General features: G+C 45.3%; 1 protein-coding gene across 3 annotated transcripts in view; it reads right to left on the bottom strand.

The window, feature by feature from the left end:
* MYO7B (myosin VIIB) overlaps positions 1 to 19,475 on the bottom strand; it is a 55,902-nt gene that overhangs the window by 10,364 nt on the left and 26,063 nt on the right. For 2 of the 3 annotated variants that reach the window (XM_037406845.1, XM_037406846.1), the window contains exons 21-40: positions 18,908 to 18,992; positions 17,638 to 17,856; positions 16,208 to 16,384; positions 15,124 to 15,333; positions 14,052 to 14,219; positions 13,696 to 13,776; positions 12,993 to 13,120; positions 11,345 to 11,471; positions 9,971 to 10,090; positions 9,014 to 9,187; positions 8,041 to 8,268; positions 7,429 to 7,596; positions 6,706 to 6,823; positions 6,484 to 6,610; positions 5,567 to 5,736; positions 4,699 to 4,880; positions 3,742 to 3,869; positions 3,043 to 3,200; positions 2,422 to 2,575; positions 237 to 392 (exon numbers count right to left, since the gene is read on the bottom strand). In XM_037406845.1, the coding sequence (XP_037262742.1) occupies positions 237 to 392; positions 2,422 to 2,575; positions 3,043 to 3,200; positions 3,742 to 3,869; positions 4,699 to 4,880; positions 5,567 to 5,736; positions 6,484 to 6,610; positions 6,706 to 6,823; positions 7,429 to 7,596; positions 8,041 to 8,268; positions 9,014 to 9,187; positions 9,971 to 10,090; positions 11,345 to 11,471; positions 12,993 to 13,120; positions 13,696 to 13,776; positions 14,052 to 14,219; positions 15,124 to 15,333; positions 16,208 to 16,384; positions 17,638 to 17,856; positions 18,908 to 18,992 (3,078 nt within the window). The remainder of the gene's footprint in view (positions 1 to 236; positions 393 to 2,421; positions 2,576 to 3,042; positions 3,201 to 3,741; positions 3,870 to 4,698; positions 4,881 to 5,566; positions 5,737 to 6,483; positions 6,611 to 6,705; positions 6,824 to 7,428; positions 7,597 to 8,040; positions 8,269 to 9,013; positions 9,188 to 9,970; positions 10,091 to 11,344; positions 11,472 to 12,992; positions 13,121 to 13,695; positions 13,777 to 14,051; positions 14,220 to 15,123; positions 15,334 to 16,207; positions 16,385 to 17,637; positions 17,857 to 18,907; positions 18,993 to 19,475) is intronic. The other variant, XM_037406847.1, reaches the window with a different exon arrangement.

Here is a 19,475-nt window from a genome sequence, read left to right as displayed (position 1 = left end):
TGTGATGCTGAACTTTTAAAAATGTTGCTAGCTCTGTGAAAGAACAAAGTAGAGCTGTGACAGACTTCTCCTAGTGGTTCAAAGTCCGTAAGAGAATTAAAAATAATGATCACTAAAAAAAGCAATGTAAAGAGAGAAAAGAAAGGAGAAGTCCCAATATTTTAGCCTGTGCACTTTTTGGCACCTGATTTGTGATTTTTGAGCGCTTTGAGCTGGCTGTATGCCGCATCATTTACCTCATCACTGTCTGAATCCTCCGACTGCACTCTAGGGCCAGTGTTTCCCTCTGACGTGTCTCCACAAACTTCTGGGCGTGTTTCAGCAGTGACTTGCTGGGTGGGAACAGGCCAGTGCAGAGCCAAAGGAGCTGCCAGCCCTTGGTCACGCTGTACCTGTGAACACGAAGCAGACTGTTCTGCTACAGCCACATAGAATTCTTTGCTTGACCACACACCAGCTACAAGGAAGAGAACCACGCTCCCATCACGGCATGTGGTGCCATCCAGCAGAGCGCTGCAAACCCAACAGAGCCTTCCCGCAGGATCTGGCAGCCCTTTTCTGTGCACCAACCACAGCCCATATGCGAAGACGATGCTAAATCCTGGCTGGTAAACATTCATGACAGTTGCAAATATCATTCAGAAATAAAGATAAGCTTCTAGTTTAACAGTCGTCTTGGCAGCAGTGACCCTGGTGCCATCCTCTTGGAAAGCCACTGTCAATTTGCTGCTCAGTCTCAAGTGTATTTGGATTGTGCTTCATCAGCTGTTTGTATTCCCCTGCCCCCATGCCAGCCAGCTTTGCTCGAGGCCCAAACACTTGCACGCAGCTGCCTTTTCCTTAAGTGTGCTCCTGCTCGGAAAAATGAGCGTGTAGGTGGCACTGTGTAATGGGGTACTTACAGCTCTTAAACGCTCCAGATCAAGTTTATGCCATTTTCAGGCAGAAAGTCAGTTCTTTCAGCCTCTGGACCTGTGAAATCTGCCAGCTGAAGCTCTTCTGGCATCTCACCCTCACCAGTAAGAAAGGCTCTGCTGCCAGGAGGTGGTTGGTCATTCCAGCTTCAAAGCCAGGAGCAGGACACGCTTCAGCCGTGTCCCAGGGTTCGCTCTGAAACGCTACACGGTGTGAAGTGGGTCTGGTTGGGAAAGTGAGCAGGTCTGCCTCTGAGCGGGCACCAGACACTACTGATAATGAGGCCCTGCCTTTGCGCTCGTTTACTTTTCTAATTTTGCAGATGAAGACACGCTATTTTAATCCCATTTATACTCTGTAGAACAGCGGTGGTGTGTCTGTGTGAGAACAAGACACGGTCCACAGCGCAGTAGCCTGGGAAGGGTGAAAGATTTGCTGCTTTGGCTGTTCTAATGAAAATGTATGGAAATAGCCACCTTTCAAGCATTGTTTTTTCCACATCAGTGATCCCTCTCAGAACAGTGGCCACATTGGTAGAGTACCTCAGGCATGGCACTAGCACCATGGTTACAGACTATGCGTTAAATAGCCTGTAAGATTTACTGCATGCAAGGAAATTTACCACTTCATAGTTACACACATGGTAAAAATTCCACTAAATTTAATATTTTTGGAACAGTAAGAAAATAACTAGAAAGAAGAAACTAGAAGCTCCTGCTGTAAGCTTTGCATGACACAATGCAGCTAGAAAAGGACAAACCATTTTGTTAATAATTAGTATTATTTTAAGCTTCTTTTTGCAATTCAGTTCGCCTGGAAATAGGTCAAATTCTCATTTTACGAGTGGGGAAGACACCACCAGCCTGTTTCAGAGACTTGGGCATGGGCAGGGGCCTGTGTAACCAATCTGTTCTGCAAGGGGGATTGTTTTATGTATTTTTTTTTTGCAAGTGTTTTTTTACTTGCTAAAAGTATAAATATATATATTTTAAAAAAGGTATAATTAATGGAAGTACTCAAAAGCATTCACTGGTGGTAAAAAGTCTTACGTGAACTATGTGCTGACAGGAGGGAAATACAGTCACTGGGAAACTGCAAACCAGCTGAGGGCTGGCAGAGCGGCCACTGAAAGCGTGCAAGAACTCCGGGCAGTGCTGTATTTTCTCTACAGATGCCTTGGGAGAAAGGGCTGCAGTCACACCTCGCCGGCCTCACGCCGTGCTCTGCAGAGCGGGATGCTGAGTGCTGGTGGGAGCAGCGCAGCAGCTCAAGGGTAAGGGTCCTGCTCTGTGGCCTCTCGCTGCTGGGCAGTGGGCCCGAGCGCCCCACAAAGGCGACCCCCACAGCACTGCCTGGGAAAAGGGGGAAGGGTAGGTGCCACTCCGACATCTGGCCATCCTTCCCCGCTGCTCCTGCCCCATCGCGAGTGCAGCAGGGGTTGCTGCTCAGCACCTTCACATGAGCCCTGGGCTCTGCAGAAGCAGGGTGTTTGCACCCGGTGAGTACCTGTTTCTGTTCTCAGTCAGTTGCTTCATAATCTGACAGTAAATCTCATCCCGCAGGACCTCCTCCTGGATAGCTGCTACAAATATCTGGTCAGTGACTTCCACAGAGGAGTGGGTCTGTTTTGAGGGATAGTCTCCCATGAATTTCATGATGGGTGATTGTGCTGTTAAGGACAAAAGCAGGCCGGTTTTGGAAGATAAATGGGAAGTCTCACTTGGATTCTAACACGTTAGTGACTCTGTTGATGCCTAAGTACCAAATGCTGGGAGGAGGGTCTGGCACAATATGCCCTGCCTGTCTGCTACCTCCTTTCCCCGTGCAGCGGTCACTGCTTGGCTGGGATTTGTACTGTATTAGCTGCTTGCTCTGGGCATATACAGTAAATCTCAGTCATTCCTAAAGCCACATTCTTACTTAAGTGAGCCATCAGGAGTTGTGGAGCATTGGAGGGAGTAGGAACCTTTCCTCCAAAGACAAGGGAAACAGTTGAAAGCCCCCACCTGGATGTAAATATATCCCCTGTAATGTGGGTGCCGTCTTATCTTAACGGAGGTGCGTTTAGTGGTAGTTCTTCCTTCCCCTGAGTGTCCTCAGGTCCCAAAGGGAAGAGTGAAAGGATATCAGTGAAGGCCTGACAGGCCAAGTCTCGAAGATCAGGGTCTGTGCACGCTCTCTTCAGCAAGGGCTGTTTCAAGGGCTCCTTAGAGTGTGCCCACAGTTGGCTGCGCCCACGGGATTTCTGGAGAACAGCTTTGCTGATGGATTCCTTCTCTGGAGTCCTGAATGAAGATAAGTGCAGGCAATACAAAATTCCTGGATCAGTATTGCTATGATCATAGGAGGTCATTACTACAAAGACTTATCTCTGGGCATGTTCTTTGATCTCATATCTCCTTTCGTAATGCAAGTCAACAAGAACAGGCAAATCTACAAAAAATCTTGTAGATTCAGAAGGGAGAAGGCTTGCAAAAAGAAGAGAAATTTTAGAAGACTAATTTTTCCCTTGCTCTCCAAGGCCTGAGATGTTGTGCCTCCTCACTAGCTAGTAAGTGCTGAAGAAGAAGGGGTTAGAAGCAAGAACAGGCCCTGCTGGAAAAAAAGAAGTCCAACTGTGGTTCTTCTACCCTTCCCTTCGCATTTCTGCAGATGAAAGATGGCCATGTGCCAGAATCTCTGCACATCCCAAGTCACACTTAATCACAGGAAACAAAAAGAAGAAACCCAATTAGAAATGGGAGATGCCATTACATCCTAGGCTTTAAGGATCACTGAAGATGAACAAGAACTTTCCTAGGGCAAAAACTACACAGAGAGTTTCACCTGAAGTATTCATAGGAGAATTCCTCCAGGGTGTAAGGCTTCACTCTCAGATCCTCTTCATCAGGTTCATCCATGTAGGAGTTCTGTGAAGCTGTCCTCCTCTGGTCTGGAGACATCATCAGCAAACTCTGGAATGATACAGCCATGTGGAGATGTCACATGGACACAGGCCTCTGCACAGATTGTCAGGTGTTACTCAGCGTATGCGTGCACATCGTGCGTACTGAACCTGAGCAGTCTGTGCTGCAGGAGGCCTTACGTCCCCTAAGCAGCATCTTCAGAGACTCAAGAAAGACTTGGAAATAGTCAGCTCAAGGAAGCAAATTCCATAGACCCAACAGTAGAGGCCATCAAAATGTATGTGATTATCCAAAACACAACACTGGCTAAAAATGCATCTGCTTACCCCCAGTGTGTTTTCCCCCCACTTTTTGTAGCATTTGTGTACTTGTACTGTGCTTTGTACTTGTTAGCACAGTATCCAATATCCCGAATCTCCAAAACTGAAGACAAAATTGTTAGCAGAGTGATCGATGGGAAACGTCGACTCTCTCGAAGAGCATATTCTTTTAGAGTAACCTGCTGCACTTAGAGCTTCCCTTGAGACATAACGTATGATCACCAATCAAGCCCAGTGTGAATGCAGGAAAATTCAACTGCACACCCATTTCCATTAATTGCTACCAATTCCAGGCACTGAAATCACTAATGGTAAAAAGACTGGTTTTTGCAAAGTCATTGCTTTTGTGCAACTGCGATCTTCACCTTAGAGTCTGAGCTAGTTTTAGTTTTGTTTTCAGACAGGACAGAATGAAATGCTTTGCTTCAATGGGAGTTACAGAACTTGTCTGACTTCGGAGGAACGACTAACTTCCAGTTACAAGTTTAATCATATTTAACATCGTTATTACTATTTATCTTCCAGTCGCTTCAAAGAGAATATACAGCTTTTCTTACCAGCACTTGACTAGAGGGTTTTGTGAGAGAAGGAATGATGTAGATCTCTTCCAAAAATACGTTCCCTGTTTTGCCTGTCCTTTCATTCTGGGCACAGATCCAGCCAGAGTTTGCCTCCAGCCTTTTGTCTTCAGTGAAGATTAGCATGTCTCCCTTCTTGAAGGACAGGATGGCAGGGTCTTCTGGAAAACAGAATAAGGGAGTACTGTTCAGGCTTGACAGTCCAAGAAAACACAAAAGGATTGTAGCACGAAAGACAAGGGAATTGTATTCTGAAGGCCTGAATTCAATTAGCAATAGAAAGTGATTTGTGATTTGTGTAAATACGGCTAATTATCCAGTAACGCTTCAGACAAATCATTTAAATCTCCTCTGACAGCCTGATTTTGGTATATCAAGGGCAATGGTAAAGCTCCATTCGATTCAAATACATGCTGACTTTGTGTCTAGATCTGGCAGTAAAGCATGGAAAGAAACTCAATATTTGTGAGTAGGTAAAGTTAGTGTTTACATTTTAATCCCCCCTTATCTGTTCCAGCCACCTATGTTCCACAGAAAATTCCAGTTTACCACCTCCATGAAATTTTTCTAGAAAGTATTTCCAGGGAGCCTGGAGCTGTTTGATGCTGTTCTATCTAAATAAAGTATGCGAAGAAGTAGAAGGAGTAAGGAAAAGTGATTTTTATGCAAAGGTATTGAATCCCATTGCCTTATTGCCCAGCATCGCTGTGCTGATCGCTATGCATCCCTTGTGGAGCAAAGGGACTCTTGCTGAAGTTCTCCCTCTTTCCTTTGAGCTCTTTCAAACAAGTGCTGTGGGCTCTTTCAAGAATCCTTCCCTGCTCTGTAGAAAAGTTTTAAGGCTTACCTTGGGATTTTTTCTCCTGCATTGCCACAGCGAATCGTGATCTCTTCTTCAGTCCTTCCAGGAACATGACCACCAGTTCAGCAATGACAACGCTGTTTACAGATGTCAGGACAAACTCCTCGGCATGAAGTGTGATGAGAGTGCAACTCTGTCCAAAAGACTTCACTGCCCTACGTATTATTGAACGGTTTGTTACCAGAGCATCTGAAACACTTACAGACCCATCTGCAGTCCCAGCCAAGGAACCTACACCTCCTTGCAGACAACTCCCTTGCAGTAAGTATTGGTAGTTCTTAATTTGCCTTCTCATGAGTTAGTAGGTGTGAAGGACTGAAGTGGTTCAAATTCATTCTGGACTCCACCATGTTTTGTACAAAAGTGCTTCATTACAGACAAAAGAGCACCCTTCTTTTGGAGTAACCAGGCAACTAATTAAATCTCTGATGGCCCTTCACAGAGGTAATTTTGTGTATGTAAGACTCTGGTCTTTGAATGATCTGATGCAGGGATGTGTGTCCTCAGCAAGCCAATGGTTACCCTCTGTCCCTCAGTTATCTTGTTCAGGTCCATTGTGCTCAAGAAGTATACAACTCCTGGCACGAACAACAGAGGATGGCTGAACTGCGTTAGTTATTTGGGCCATTCCTGTCTTGATGCATGTCTGTGCTTCCTTACACCTTTCTGGCTGAGCAGGGTCATCTTTCCCTTCCACCAGCTGGGAAGATCCAGCCAATTCAGTATTTCCTTTACAGGCTGCTCAGAACTTGTCCCTTTTTCCCAGACCTAGGCTAAACCACCTTTCCAGGCTCAGATCCAGGGGGATGGCAGAGAAACTACACCTCCCTCCTAGGTGGAAGACCCTTTCTGAGTGTAGGCAGAGATGCCTTCCTCAGATCTTGTCTTTCTGGGGCACTCACCTGTTGGTGTGGATGCCAGTTATCTCTGGGAAAGTCAGCTCAAGGAGCCTTTTTTCCGACTCATCCAAGAAGTAGATACCTTTCCAATTTATGGCAACAATGAAGTGGTTCTTGGGCAAGCTGGGACCTGAAAATGTAGAAAAAAGCTCCTTATCAATGCTATACATTGTCCTCCTCTATTGATATTATATCTGTCCTCTACTCCCAGGCTCAAGGTATTACCTGAAAATTTAGTGACTTCAAAGAATCGAGAAAAAAGCAAGGGCCACTGAAAGCGAGCAAAATCTACGAGTTGTTCCTTTACAGTCTGACGAGACAGACGGTCCTGTGTGTATGGGGCCTGCAGTATAAAAAGATATCCAAGGTTTTCTCAGTAAAATCTGATTTGCACGATCTGCAGACAATAAAGAGCGGGCCTCATCCCAGAGGTCCCCAACAGCCCTCTGCTGTCATTGGTGTCAGGGGTACCTGGACAAAGTCACACCAGGAGCAGCCTCCAGGGGCTCAAGCCACATGCAGCTGAGGCCACCCACAGGCATGTGGATTCCAGATTTCCCTCAAATCCCCACTCACTGATCTGTTCAGAGTCTAACGCACTTTGGGTGCCATGGAAATAATTCACATAACCCACTTCCAGATCAAAACCAATATTCCATCCCACGCCCATCCTGACTTGATTGTCAGATGGAAGATAGAGAGCTGTAAAAGATACTCTATCCAGAGACTGAAATATACTTTTTTCATTCTGCCCCCCTGCTGAGCCCCTATATGGAAGAGTGAGTGGAAAGGTTCTCCTCTCCCCCAGCCCTGATTAACTGTTTGGGATACACAAACTGAGATGTTTTTCCTTCTTTCCCCCAACAGACTATTCATAAATGGAAATGGTGAAAGAAGCAGAAGCTGGTGCACGAGTGGTTACGCAGCAGTGCCAGCCAAACCTCTTACCTTAGCATGTGCATAGGTTATAAGGCTCACCCACTTTTCCAGGGGCTTGGACTTCAGCTGTTTCACTGGGATACAGTCATGGAGCACCTTCTGCACAAGTTCATTGTGGATGGAATCTCCAAACTGGATGTAACAATATTTTGCCCCTATCTCCACCAAATCCTCCTCCTGCAACAATGAATCCATTAAAAGAGGCCTAGAAAGATGTCACAAAGTCCAGATAGCCTCATTCAGCCTTGAAGCCTGCTTAGGAACTGGCTTTTCTCCATTTCTGTCTGGGTAACTCTTGACAGTCATCCAGCGTAAGGGGAGATGAACATCACACAATCATAGCATCAAACAGATTATTAGCAAAGATATTTTAAAAGGACCCAAACTATGCCTTTGGACACGCCTCCAACTGCCACATGAACTGAAAGTTGCAGAAAACCAAATGTATTAATTACAGCTGCCAGTGTGACAGCTGGTACAATCACCTGGACAGGAATTGTTCATTAAGAAGGGAAGGGTTGCTCATAGCCACTAGAAACTTCTTTCACCTTCCTGCTTTTTAATGTGGGAAACATTAATATAGTTTTCATCCTCTTCAAGAGGATGAATAAGGAGACCCACCTTCTCACAACGGTACTCTCCAAAACGGATGCCGCGAATGACTTGGTGGTAAATGAGATCAGTGCTGATAGGATCCTCCTTGGAGTTGTGCCAGGGAGTGAAGATTTCCTTCCGGAAATAGAGCCGCCAGGGCGCATTGCGTTCATGGGTGCCCCGCTCCTTCGCTAGCTGTTCACACTGCGAGATGGCATCCAGGACGTGATCTCGTCCCCCACCCAGTGACCAGACCTAGAACAAAGGGACACTGCGTGTACTGGCATGCTTGCTTTAGGTCTGAGTGAAGGACAACAAACCCAAAGCTCCTGGTCTCCTGACAGTAAGAGACACTCTGAAGACGTAAGCAGATGGATGTGCAAGTTGTACTTTGATAAGTGTGTGTATTTTTATGCACAGGGATGGTATTGGGAAAAATGAGTTGGAAGTTAAGACAAAGCAGCTCTGGCTCACAGTCTTCTGTTTGTCTCCTTGGACTTCCCTTGTCCCCTGTATAGGCCCTTAAGCACATGTGCAAGTGTTGCTGTAATCTAAACAGAAATTCCATCCCTGAATTAATTTCTCTGCTATCGATGGCTGAGCCTGAGCTTCAAGATGTCATCTGGCTGTGTATGTCTGTTTTACAGCATAACTGTAAAAAAAAAAAAAAAGCAAAGGGAAGGAGAGGCTAAAATGCCAGCGTGCGAGCTAACAGCAGCAGCCCTGGCGAGGACCTGGGCTTCCGGTGCTGCAGGATAGGGGCTGCATCAGCAGTACTGTAACACAGACCAAGAGAGTGATGTGCAGCAGTGCAATGAAAGGCAGAATGGGATTATCAGGTGCTGAGATTCAGGTAGGATTCAGAGCTGGTTTGGTTTGAGCATAGAACTGGTACAGGGGTGCTTCCAGAAGCCAGAGGGAGTCCTCAGTGAGGCTGGGTAGGCAGCAGCAACTGCACAGAAAGAGAAGGGAGCTTTCCTTCTATTTTTCTACACTTTACCTTATCAAACACAGCGATGTAGAGCGAAAAACCAAACATGTCCTTCAGTTTGGTTTTATCTGCTATGAACTGACAGATCTCTTTGGCAATGGAAGCAGAGTCTGCAGGGACAGTGATGCTTTGGCCATTCATCAGGGTGACGTTAAACATAATGGGTTTCTTCTGCTTCGTTGCCTGTAAGTCAGAGTTAAATGAGAGACATGAATTCTGGGAAAACCTTACTTTTCTGTGAAGAATGAAGACATTTAGGTTTAAGATCTCCACACACTGTACACCCTAGTCAACAATCTTTAAGTGAATCTCTGACACCCACACAGTTTCTTCAAAGCATGGTGAGTCTTAAATATAAATTACACCCCAGGAGCAGCACTGGACTCAAGTTCTCGCCTCCCCACAGCTCAGGGGAGCTGATTATCACATAACAGTGTGGACTGACGAACTTTTTTTATAAGCCTTATTTGGCCTGATGACTTTTGGGTGCAGCCTGACATGCATCAGTAGAGAGACGGCGTGCAGCAAGTACTTCACCCAGGGAGATGTGTGATAGGCAATAGGGTCGCACAAATTTAGGAAGGAATTGAACTGAAGTTTTCACTTGAAGTGGGTATGCGTGTGCCTTCTAATTGCTAGGGTGATATTTGAAGGAGCGGGGGGGGAGGCAATATAACCCTATCATACACACTTCCTCCCTCCATTTTAAAAGCATAAGCCCTGCACAGTTCTTTCCACAAATTATGGTAAGAGCTTTAACTTAAATCCTCCACTGGATTTAGGTTAATGGTAGCCAGAAGAGGTGCATCTGAGAAGCTGCCCAGACCAAGGCACCTGGTCTTCAATCCCCTTGTGCAATTGATTTGCATGATCGGAGTTGGGAAGATCTGTTAGCACAGGTTAGTAAATGCAATCCAGTATAAAATGACACAGATTGATACAATCAAGCAAAAAGGGAGTTGCTACCTGAAGTTCTAGCCAGCTCGGAGGTTCAGTCCGTGCCCCGTTGACATAGGTACGTCTCAGACGTTCAGCACAATATGGTGCATAGCCTGTGGGCCCGTGGTGGATGAAATTCAACAGGTACTATATGCACAGAGCATAAGAAAGAATTGGGAAACAGTAATCCTGATAAAACATTAGAAACCTCCTGCAGTTGATCTACTGGATTAGAGTGACCAGTTAGCTTACAGTTCACTAGAAAGTATTAAAGGTTAGGGTTGGCATTAGTGTTTTGAAAAAGGAGGTTTGAGACACCAAGTTTTCATTCATTCTGCAAGAAGAAGACTTGTGTCAGTCTATTCACTATGTTTAACTACACAATAAATATTAGACAGTGGAAACTTCATTCTTACAATTAGGTTAGGGCAAGTGTTAGTGATTCCAACTGAAGAGCCTGAACTCTTTTGACATTCTGTATGAACAAAAGTGCTGGGAAGAGGGCTAATTGCAGGTTAGGACTGGTGACGATGGTTACTTTTAGTTTTACTAAGTTCTCTAGCAATATCAATAAAGTCCATGATTAAGGATTAAGATTGGACATCCAGAAGAGGAGGAGTGCATGAACTGAGCTTTTGGAGTTTGTATGGCTCTGATATCTTCAATGACATGGTGTAAGCATGGCCTTGTACTGACATACTCATATTTAGAGCAAGCACGAGCCAGTCACCTGGTTATTTTAATGATTAAGAATATTCCTAGAGATAGAGTATGATCATGTCTTTCATGAATTCTGTGTGGTTCACAGTCTTTGGATGAAGATTGATGTCAAAATATGTCTATGGCTTGTGTCTGGTTTGTTCCGAGTAGTGTCCATTTAGCAGCATTTATGATTAGGTTAATCGTTTGAGCTAGGGCATAAATAAAGCCAGGCTGAAGAGTCAGGCTTATCTATGGATTCTGTTTGTCGCTAAGACCTAGGAGGAAGACTGATGTCAAATTGGAACCACAGGCTGTTGGGGTTTCTTTCCTGTCATGAAGTGGATTTATCATCCCTTTAAATTTGGAAATTAATGAATGATTAATAATGAAAAAGGCCAGATCTCTCTCTATTGGATTTTGTAGGGCTTGGAGATGTAAGCTAAGAACTGGTAAAGTGTGAGTGTGTGCGCGTGTGCGTGTGCGCGTGATTTTATACTGCCCCCCTGAGTTATTTGATCTGCTTTATTTTTAAATTCCCAGGTAAGCATATGAGATGAGATAGTTTCTGCTAAAATCACAGCACCACCTGCTATGGCAGCCAAACAGTTTATGTGGTTCTCTATATTAAAACACCAACACGCACAAGAAACCAGATCAGCTGAGGCATTTAAGCTGCTGTAGGAAAGGTTAGTAGCGTACCTTCACAAATGTGTCTGAAGGAGGAAAGCAACCAAGGCAAAGTGACAGAAGGATCCAGCCTCGAGCATAGCTGCTCCTGTTGCTGTTCTCAGTGAGTTGTTTGCAAATCTGGCAATAAATCTCATCTCTGTAATAAAACATGGGAAAGCAACAGATAATGATTCACTGCCTGAACTGTCTTTGGCTAAGTTTCCACTGCAAGCTTGGCATGATTGCAGCATGATTATTTTTGGCAGGAAAAGGCTCAAGGTATACTTAGCACCCTTTACCACCCCCTGTTACTCGAGCAGTTCAAGTGCAATTCCCACGCTGGATTACCTCCTGTGACAAGCAGGGGAACTGTGCAGGGACAATAACTGCCAGATCATCCAGTGTGAAATGGCACTGCTGCCCCCCACACGTGAAACTTGCTCTAAGCTCTCTACAGTATGTGGCTTGTATCTCATGGCTCTTGTCTGCTCATATGTGGGCTTTGGGATAAGGATAGGGGGACACCCTGATTAATTTTATACTTTCAGTAAACTTGGAGCGAGTCTTTGCACAGGATTAATTTTATACTTTCAGTAAACTTGGAGTGAGTCTTTGCACAGGAATGGAGGCAAAGGTGCTTCAGACTGAGCTGCTGAAAATGCAAGTTGCCTGCAGCAAGGACATATGGGGAACAGATGCAAAAATCTGCATACAAACAGAACTGCTATTTTAAGATTGTCTTAAATATTCTGGACTTGGAACACGCATTTGGCAAGTCTGATGTGGGAGGACACAAGGTGGATGAGTTTTTTGTTCCCAGATAGGACATATGATGAAACACAGACCAAGGGAGTAGACGCTTAGCCTGTGGCTATTACGATAGCTTGACGTAAGATTTTTGCCAGCTGAAGATGTGCTTCAGGGAGCATCCTGACTGAAACAAACCAACTATGCAGAGAGGAATGCAGCCCGTGGCTGTGGTCAAGGCCTGTGCCTATGGGCTGTTACAGAATAGTGTTGCATAAGTTAAAATGGGCTAAAAAGGAGGAGAGAATCCTCAGGGTCAGGTCAGAACAAACCAGCTTCTGTCTGCTCTTCACACCATGCTTGGCCTAAGGTCCAGCCTCATGCTGCTTATGAGCAGGATTTCTTCTTTTAGTGAGCCAGGCCTTCAACCATTTGATCTGGGGACATTGCTTGAGGGCTCAACAAGAGGCTAATTGGGAAACAGGTTAGGAACACCTCTTACACACCTAGTGTACATCAGTTCCGTATTTCTTACTCTTCTGAGCATTTCTTCTCCCCCATACCAGGGCTGCGTTCGACCGCCAGGTGCTGCTGGGTTACAGCCCTGAGCTCTGCCCCACTGCGTGTGTGTGGGGTGCTCAGAAAGCCATACTTGGAGGCAGCTGACAAACTACAGCATGAGGATACCACAAAAGGCCGTAGGGGAGTCATTCTCGGTCCCCTCTGATAAAGGGGAACCACCCTCCAAAGAGGTGTGTGGCCTGCAGTCTCAGTTCTGTGTGACTACCTTGGGCTTTCAGCCAGGAATCTCCAGAGAGAAGTGTGAGACATTGCCAGAATCTGGAAAATGTCTGGAACCGTGGAAAGGGGATGCTGAATCTCCTTGATCTAATGGGTGCCTGGTCCTAGAAAGGAGGTACAAATTTCCTACCTGATGGCAGGACGCAGGATTGCGTTGCCAATAATGAAGTGCACTTTTTCTAGGTTGGACATCGGTCTCTCAGAGATCGAGCTGTCCTCTTGGAAAGCCTCTTCTCCATTTTTCAGTTGGTCTGTCACCTGAAAGAAACCAAGCAGAACCCCAGAGTGCTCTAGAAACCTCCCCTCTTGCCAGGCAGCTCCCCCAGAAGTGAGAGACGTTCCTGCTCAATCTTCCTGGCTAAAATTTTCTGCTCAGTGCAGGAGCAGTTAGGAACAGGCCATATTTCCCCTCCTCCCTCTCTCAAGCTAACTCATAAATGCTGTGCTCCAGCAGGATACCTGGCCAAGAGAACTTTCTTATACTGTCCTGTACAGCCCTAAGGACACGGTGGTTCTCAGCCTTCTCAGGGCTTTGGGCAAACTGTTCTGTAACACCAACAATTCTCAGTAATAACTTCTTCCCTGTGTTCAGGCATCACTCTGCGGCAGGAACGGATGGAAGTAATCTGCCAGAGCATGAATGACAGCATTGTACACGGAGATAATTTCAAAAGAACAGTGCACCAGGTACCCCATACGCAGGGCTGTGCTGGCTTGGCAGGGGAACAAGTTCCCAGCTGGGAGGCTGCTGTCACATAACATCTGTCAGAAGGTAAAGATAAAAGGTTCCAGGCAAGAAGACTTAGGGGAAGCAATTTATTTCCACCTCTTACCTTCCCCGTCAACTTGGATGACCGCTTGAGCTTCAGGGAAGAGATCCCTTTTGAAATCCTGTTATCCTTTCTGCTTTCTCTCTGCAACATACATTACCGTTATAGGAAATCAGTTTAATGCACAGCAAGAATGATTCATTAAGGACAGGAAGATACTCAAATGGAGATGTTTTTGTCTTGTTCCCTCCTGCCAGAAGGAGCTGCAGTGCCCTTTCAGGACTGACAGAGGTCCCTTGCACTTCTGCATTTCATGTGCAGTAGCATGAAAGGGTTCCTTTGCTTTTCGCACTCTTGGGAGAACAGCACAGAAACCAAGGAAAGCACATGAAAATACAGACATAGCCTGCTCCTCTCACCATATTTGGGCTGTCGTTCCTGAACTGGACCTGGTTTTTCCTGCCAATTGTGTCATATATCTGTGTCATCACGGAGCCGCTCTTGATGGTGGCATTCTTGGCAAACATGGCTGGCTCTGGCAGGTCCCCCATGAACCTCAGGATGAAAACCCACACAACTAGAGAAGCCTGTAGGGGCAGAAAGCACAGTCAGACACCGCCAGGAGAACCAATGGTCTCATGTCGTTTCTGCCTGTTTAGATAAGAGCATCTTCTTCCTGTACCCAATCCAAGTTGTTAAAATTCCTGTCCCCTCCTGCCATTTACACCAGGAGTTTACTTTCACATCAAACAACATGAGAGCAACATTCACAATGCTCTCATGCTAGGGTGCAGCTCTAGTGTGAATGCCAGATTTGCTCTGCGATTGCTGAGCCTCCACCATTCCCTTTAGTGGCACCGTGCAGGTGTGTTGTGGCTGGAGCAAGGCAGAGAAACTTTGGCTGAATCACACTCAGCATTTACCTGCCTGCACAGGTAAGCAATGGAGTAAACTCTTCCAGGAACCCTCAGACCCAGAACTAGAAAGCCAAGTAACAGCGAAGTTTTTGCAGCATGGGACCCTCCATTCTGCAAGGCTGCTTAGTACCAGGAAAAAATCCCCTCCTCGGTTCCCCTGTGGTTCAACAGAACTGGAGGCCTGGGTCTCCCCCTGTCCTAACTCAAAGGATCAGCCGCCCTAACAAGACCATAGAGAAGGGTCAGTTCTGATGCTTCTCTCCAGTCCGTTTTTGCCTTCAGAGGGTATCTGGAGAAGTCAAAACAAACCTCAGAGTTCTCTCTTTAGGCAGACTGAAGGTGACCCAAGGTCACGTGTTGGGCAGGTTGTCTGTGTGAAGTGTTTGCCTGCAAAGTGCCAAAAAATGCTGGTGGGAACTCCTACTTTCATACAAGTGCTTAGGACTATCTGCTTGGCTCTGAAGTCTCTGGTTCCCAGGGCTGTGCCAGAGGCAGGGGAATGCAAGGATGTGGGGAGCTGTAGAAGTTGGGGCTGTAGAGAGAACAGGTTCAATAACAAGAAGGAGCAAGATACCAGGACGTTGTCCTTGTCATCATGGTAGAGTAGTGGGTGACGCAGCTGCTTCCGGATATGTGTATGTGTAGAAGACCCCTGGAAATAAGTAGCTGCAAACTTTGGGAAGGTGTACTCTTCCAAACCATCTGCTTCCTCTTCTAGCTTCACACTCATGGGAACCATGTCCAGGTCCACCTCGTCCAGCTTGTTAGGCTTTGTTTCCAAGTCCTGTGCAGAACATGAGGAAGAAACATGTTTTCTTTCCCTGTACTCTGATAGTCTTATTGTATGGTTTGTTTTTTTTTTTCTTTTTGTTTTGTTTTTTTTGTTTGGTTGGTTGGGTTTTTTTGGTTTGGTTTGGTTTTTTTGTTGTGGGTTTGGTTTTGGTTGGTTTTTTGTTTTGTTTTGTTTTTTGGGTTTTTTTTGCCATAGGTCCTCCAGAATTTGGCTTTCCAGCTAACCCCAAAGCCATTTTCGGCTGCTACCAACAGATCATTGGGACCCAGAGCTTGTCCTTCTGAAATGCATCAATTCCATATGACCTTCCTGTCTTGGTCTTCAGCAAGAACATTGCTGATGGAAAACCAAGGTGTTACCTCATTGCTCATATCCTGCAATATACTCAGGATAAATAACCATAAAAATAACTATTTTATTCTGCCTACCTCTCCCTACCCTATTGCATCCTCCACAGCTGTCAGGACCAGTAGATCTCAAATTTTGCTTTTAAGAACATGAGATAACTTGGGTCATGAAATTCCAGCTTGTTTCAGCCAGAAGATCACTGAGAGCACTGTCAGCAGAACACGTGGTTGATGCCAAAATGCAGAGAATGGCATTATTTGGTCAGGGTCTGCTGGGCCAAAGAAACAAACGTGCAGTGGCTTTTGAAGACACTTAGTCCCTGAACTGCATGCGACCAAAAACTTTTAGGAACTGACCTGCAAGCAGATCCCAAAGAGACTGTCTGGATGACTAATTTAGGTGATTCTTTCACTGCACAGAAGTTCCTTAAACAGAATTGACAACTGATGGAATTCCAACAGTCAGTAGACTTACACAAGGGATGAACACGGCCCATTACCAGTCTGTAGCTCTGTACCTCAAACCCCAGAGGAGCCTGTCCTTCTTGGCCTCCGATCATAGCAGGTAAAAACCCAAAAATTTTGTCCACCATTTCTTGGTCGCTGATAACGTCATGATTTGTTGGTTTATTGGCAAGAGCTTTCCTCCTTTGTCTTGCTTCTGCCTCGTCTCTCTCCAGAGGAGTCAGGTGTTCCTTTAAACATAGAAGCTGGTTAGGCATGACTTGAACATCGTTCTGCTAGAATGAATGGGTGTGAGGATGAAACACTATTACAAAGGTGTTATGGCAGTGAGGTCCAGCTCTGCTAGTGCAGTGTTGGAATGTGAAGTTAAATGGTTCTTGTGCTAGGCAGTCACAAAGACCTAGCCCATCAGTAGCAGGGCCTTGCTTATGGGTAACATGCAATTTTTCAAGAACTTTATCAACAAGAAATAATATAGGAAAACACAGAAACCCCCACATTATTTAAAAAGGTTTTTCGACAGGGGGCTGTAAAAAGTATTGTGCGTGTTTGGCTAAAGTGCCAGCTCATACTGCAAACAGAAATGTGCACATGTTTGCCTTGACCCATTTCTAAAGCATTGTAACAAATAATTTTACAACTATGTCTGACCTTTGAGGAAGTCTGCAAATATATGCTGGGTAAGCTCCCTTATCAGCCAAGGAACACAGCATTCAACGTTCCTCCACCAACATATCTACCTTTTGTAATCTCATAGCCTCTTCCCTTGCTTTCACTGGTCCAAGGACTTGGATCAGATGTTCCTCTCCTTCCAAGTGGATATTCCTGCCTTCCAGCTTGCACTTGTTTTTTGAACAGGACCATTCTGTGACTCTTTCCACAACTGCTGAGACGACCCCCTTCTACCATCAACAAGCTGTCCACACCAGGACTTTACCCCAACAGGGACTCAGGTCTAGATTAGGCATTTTAGGGAACAAGCCACAGGCAGAAATCTGCAAACCGGCTTCATCCTGTTTGTACGGCATTAGTAGAGAAAGGAAATCACAGAAAGGCCTCCTATGTGCTATGGACTGCCAAGGTAGTAAGTACAGGATTTTCTCTGGCAGTGCATACCAAGACACATGCATTAGGATCCATTCAGGATCCCTACGTGACAGTATCAGGCCTCGCTGTAGAAACTGAGCGTCTCTTGCAGGAGTGACAGATATGCATGCACACCTTATCTTTTCTCCTGCCTTCTGTCAAAAACATTTCAGCTCTGTCAGTGAAGTTTTGATCCATGATAATGAACACAGCAAATGTAAACAAGATCAGTCTGCTTAAAACTCTGCTTTCGTACTTGACAAAAGCTCAAAATAAGATGTCAAAAAATAAACATCCACATCCAGTGCTATACTATGGCAACACTTGCCAGTCATTACATCTCTATCAGAATTTCACAGAAAGAACATGTTCACAAGGTATCTGTGAGCATACATACCTCCCTCTTCATCCTCTGGTAGATTCGGCGAGCAAACATGCCCCTTGCATATGCTTGTATAACACATGCAGCTTTCTTCTGCTCCGCTATCTTTTGACGCATTAGATAACCACGGCACATGGCTTGAAGCCTGATGATATGAGCTCGGGTTGCTTCATACTGTTTAGCAAGCTGCCGGCTCCGGTACAGGGCCTGCAGGCGCCCGAAACCCAGCATAACCTGTGGGAGGTGAAGAAAAAAGAAGTGAGTATGGTTCAAAACCATTAAGACTGGGAGTAAGTTGGGAGGAGTTGAAGATGACAAAATTCAGTAACTGGATAAAGACACTGGAAGGGGCTAATTCGATACTGTCCTTTATGCTTTATTTTCTGCCAGTAATAGGCTTTTAAAACTAGTTTAGATAGAGTTCTTTTGGGGCTCTGTTCCAGGGAGTGGCTCCAGGATGTGACAATGATAGCCAGGGTTTATTACAAGGGAAGGAAGAGAGCAGAAATGAAGCCAAGTGAATGGAAAAAAAAAAAAAAGGCACATCCTTGGAGAGATGGGTGTGCCAGTCCCAAGAAAAGCAGCAGAGGAGGATGGGGCAGAGTGCAAGACAACAGTCTGGCTCTTCAGACAGGAATTGCATCATTGATGCAGAACAGAAAATGTTTCTCACTGAAAGTGGCAGTTTCTCCTCCTGCCCCTTATGAATGTGATGCCTAGGATATATGAATAATAATCCCTGCCACATGAACACACAATAGGTGAGTGGCCCCAATATGGCGTAGCTTTCCTCACCCAGAAAACCCACCATCTATAGAAGAACAGCCAATATCTTTAATAATGTGAGATTGATATAATGATTTGTCTGGTAATTTTTTTTACAGATTCCCAGTTTTCCTGTAGCAGTTGCTCATACGATGGTGGTGATGCACAAACGCTAGCCTTGGATTCCTGACTAGAAGAAGTGTGGGATCACTCATATGTCAGGTCACCAGAGTCAGGCCTGCCAGAGGTTAGTTGGGTTACTATTTCACTAGAAAGCAGAAATGTCACAGGTTCAGCAAGCCCTGAGAGGTCCCAGAGCCCTCCTTGGACCTTACACCCTTCTTTACACCCTACCATCTTGCCTCTCCTCCCTTCAGTTCTAAATAACTTCATTCCTAATACTCAGTCTGGCAAGGCAGAGTATATAAAGACACATACACAAATATACATATGTGAGTGTGTGCATATATATATATTAAGGAAAAAAAAAATAAAAGTTGTATATACATCTGCATCTTACCGTTCTGAAATCCTTCCGGCAGCAGTACCCTCGCCAGGCTGCCTGAATGGCCACAGCAGACCTCCTCTGCTTCAGAAACTGCTTCCTAAGCAGACAGACAGGGGAGGTGACAAACAACAGGTTATTTCTGCTGGTTTTTATAATAGTAAAGAATAAGGTGGTAGGTTTTCCTTTTATGGGATCTGATCTCAGCCTTGTTTGCTGTCTGGGAACACTAGAGCCAGGAAAGCTATTGTTAAATAGCTCAATTATGAGTAGACAGCTTTTTGGGGAAAGCTTGAAGCTCAGTGAGGCTGTTCTTCCTACTTCTGAGCAGCCCCCAAAAAGTATTATGTTGCAGCAGAAAGATTAGTCTGGCCAGATACTTTTGTACCGTATGCTTCGAAATTACACTCACTCAAACATTTTGTCTGCTTACATGTTCTCCATGCTGATGGAAAGGCCAGAAAGGCTGTTTTGCCTGATCTTTTCTGCAAATAAGGGCCTTAGGAGGGTTTACCTTGGCTCATGCCATTCTCTAAGTGAAGCAGCACCATGAATCAGTTGAGCTCACAAAGTGTTTTCCTAT

Source organism: Falco rusticolus, chromosome 13 (assembly GCF_015220075.1).
Source record: "Falco rusticolus isolate bFalRus1 chromosome 13, bFalRus1.pri, whole genome shotgun sequence".
In the NCBI taxonomy this organism is placed as follows: Eukaryota; Metazoa; Chordata; class Aves; order Falconiformes; family Falconidae; genus Falco; species Falco rusticolus.
The sequence above is the reverse complement of the archived record's forward strand: the minus strand, read 5'-3'. Positions and strand labels throughout refer to the sequence as shown.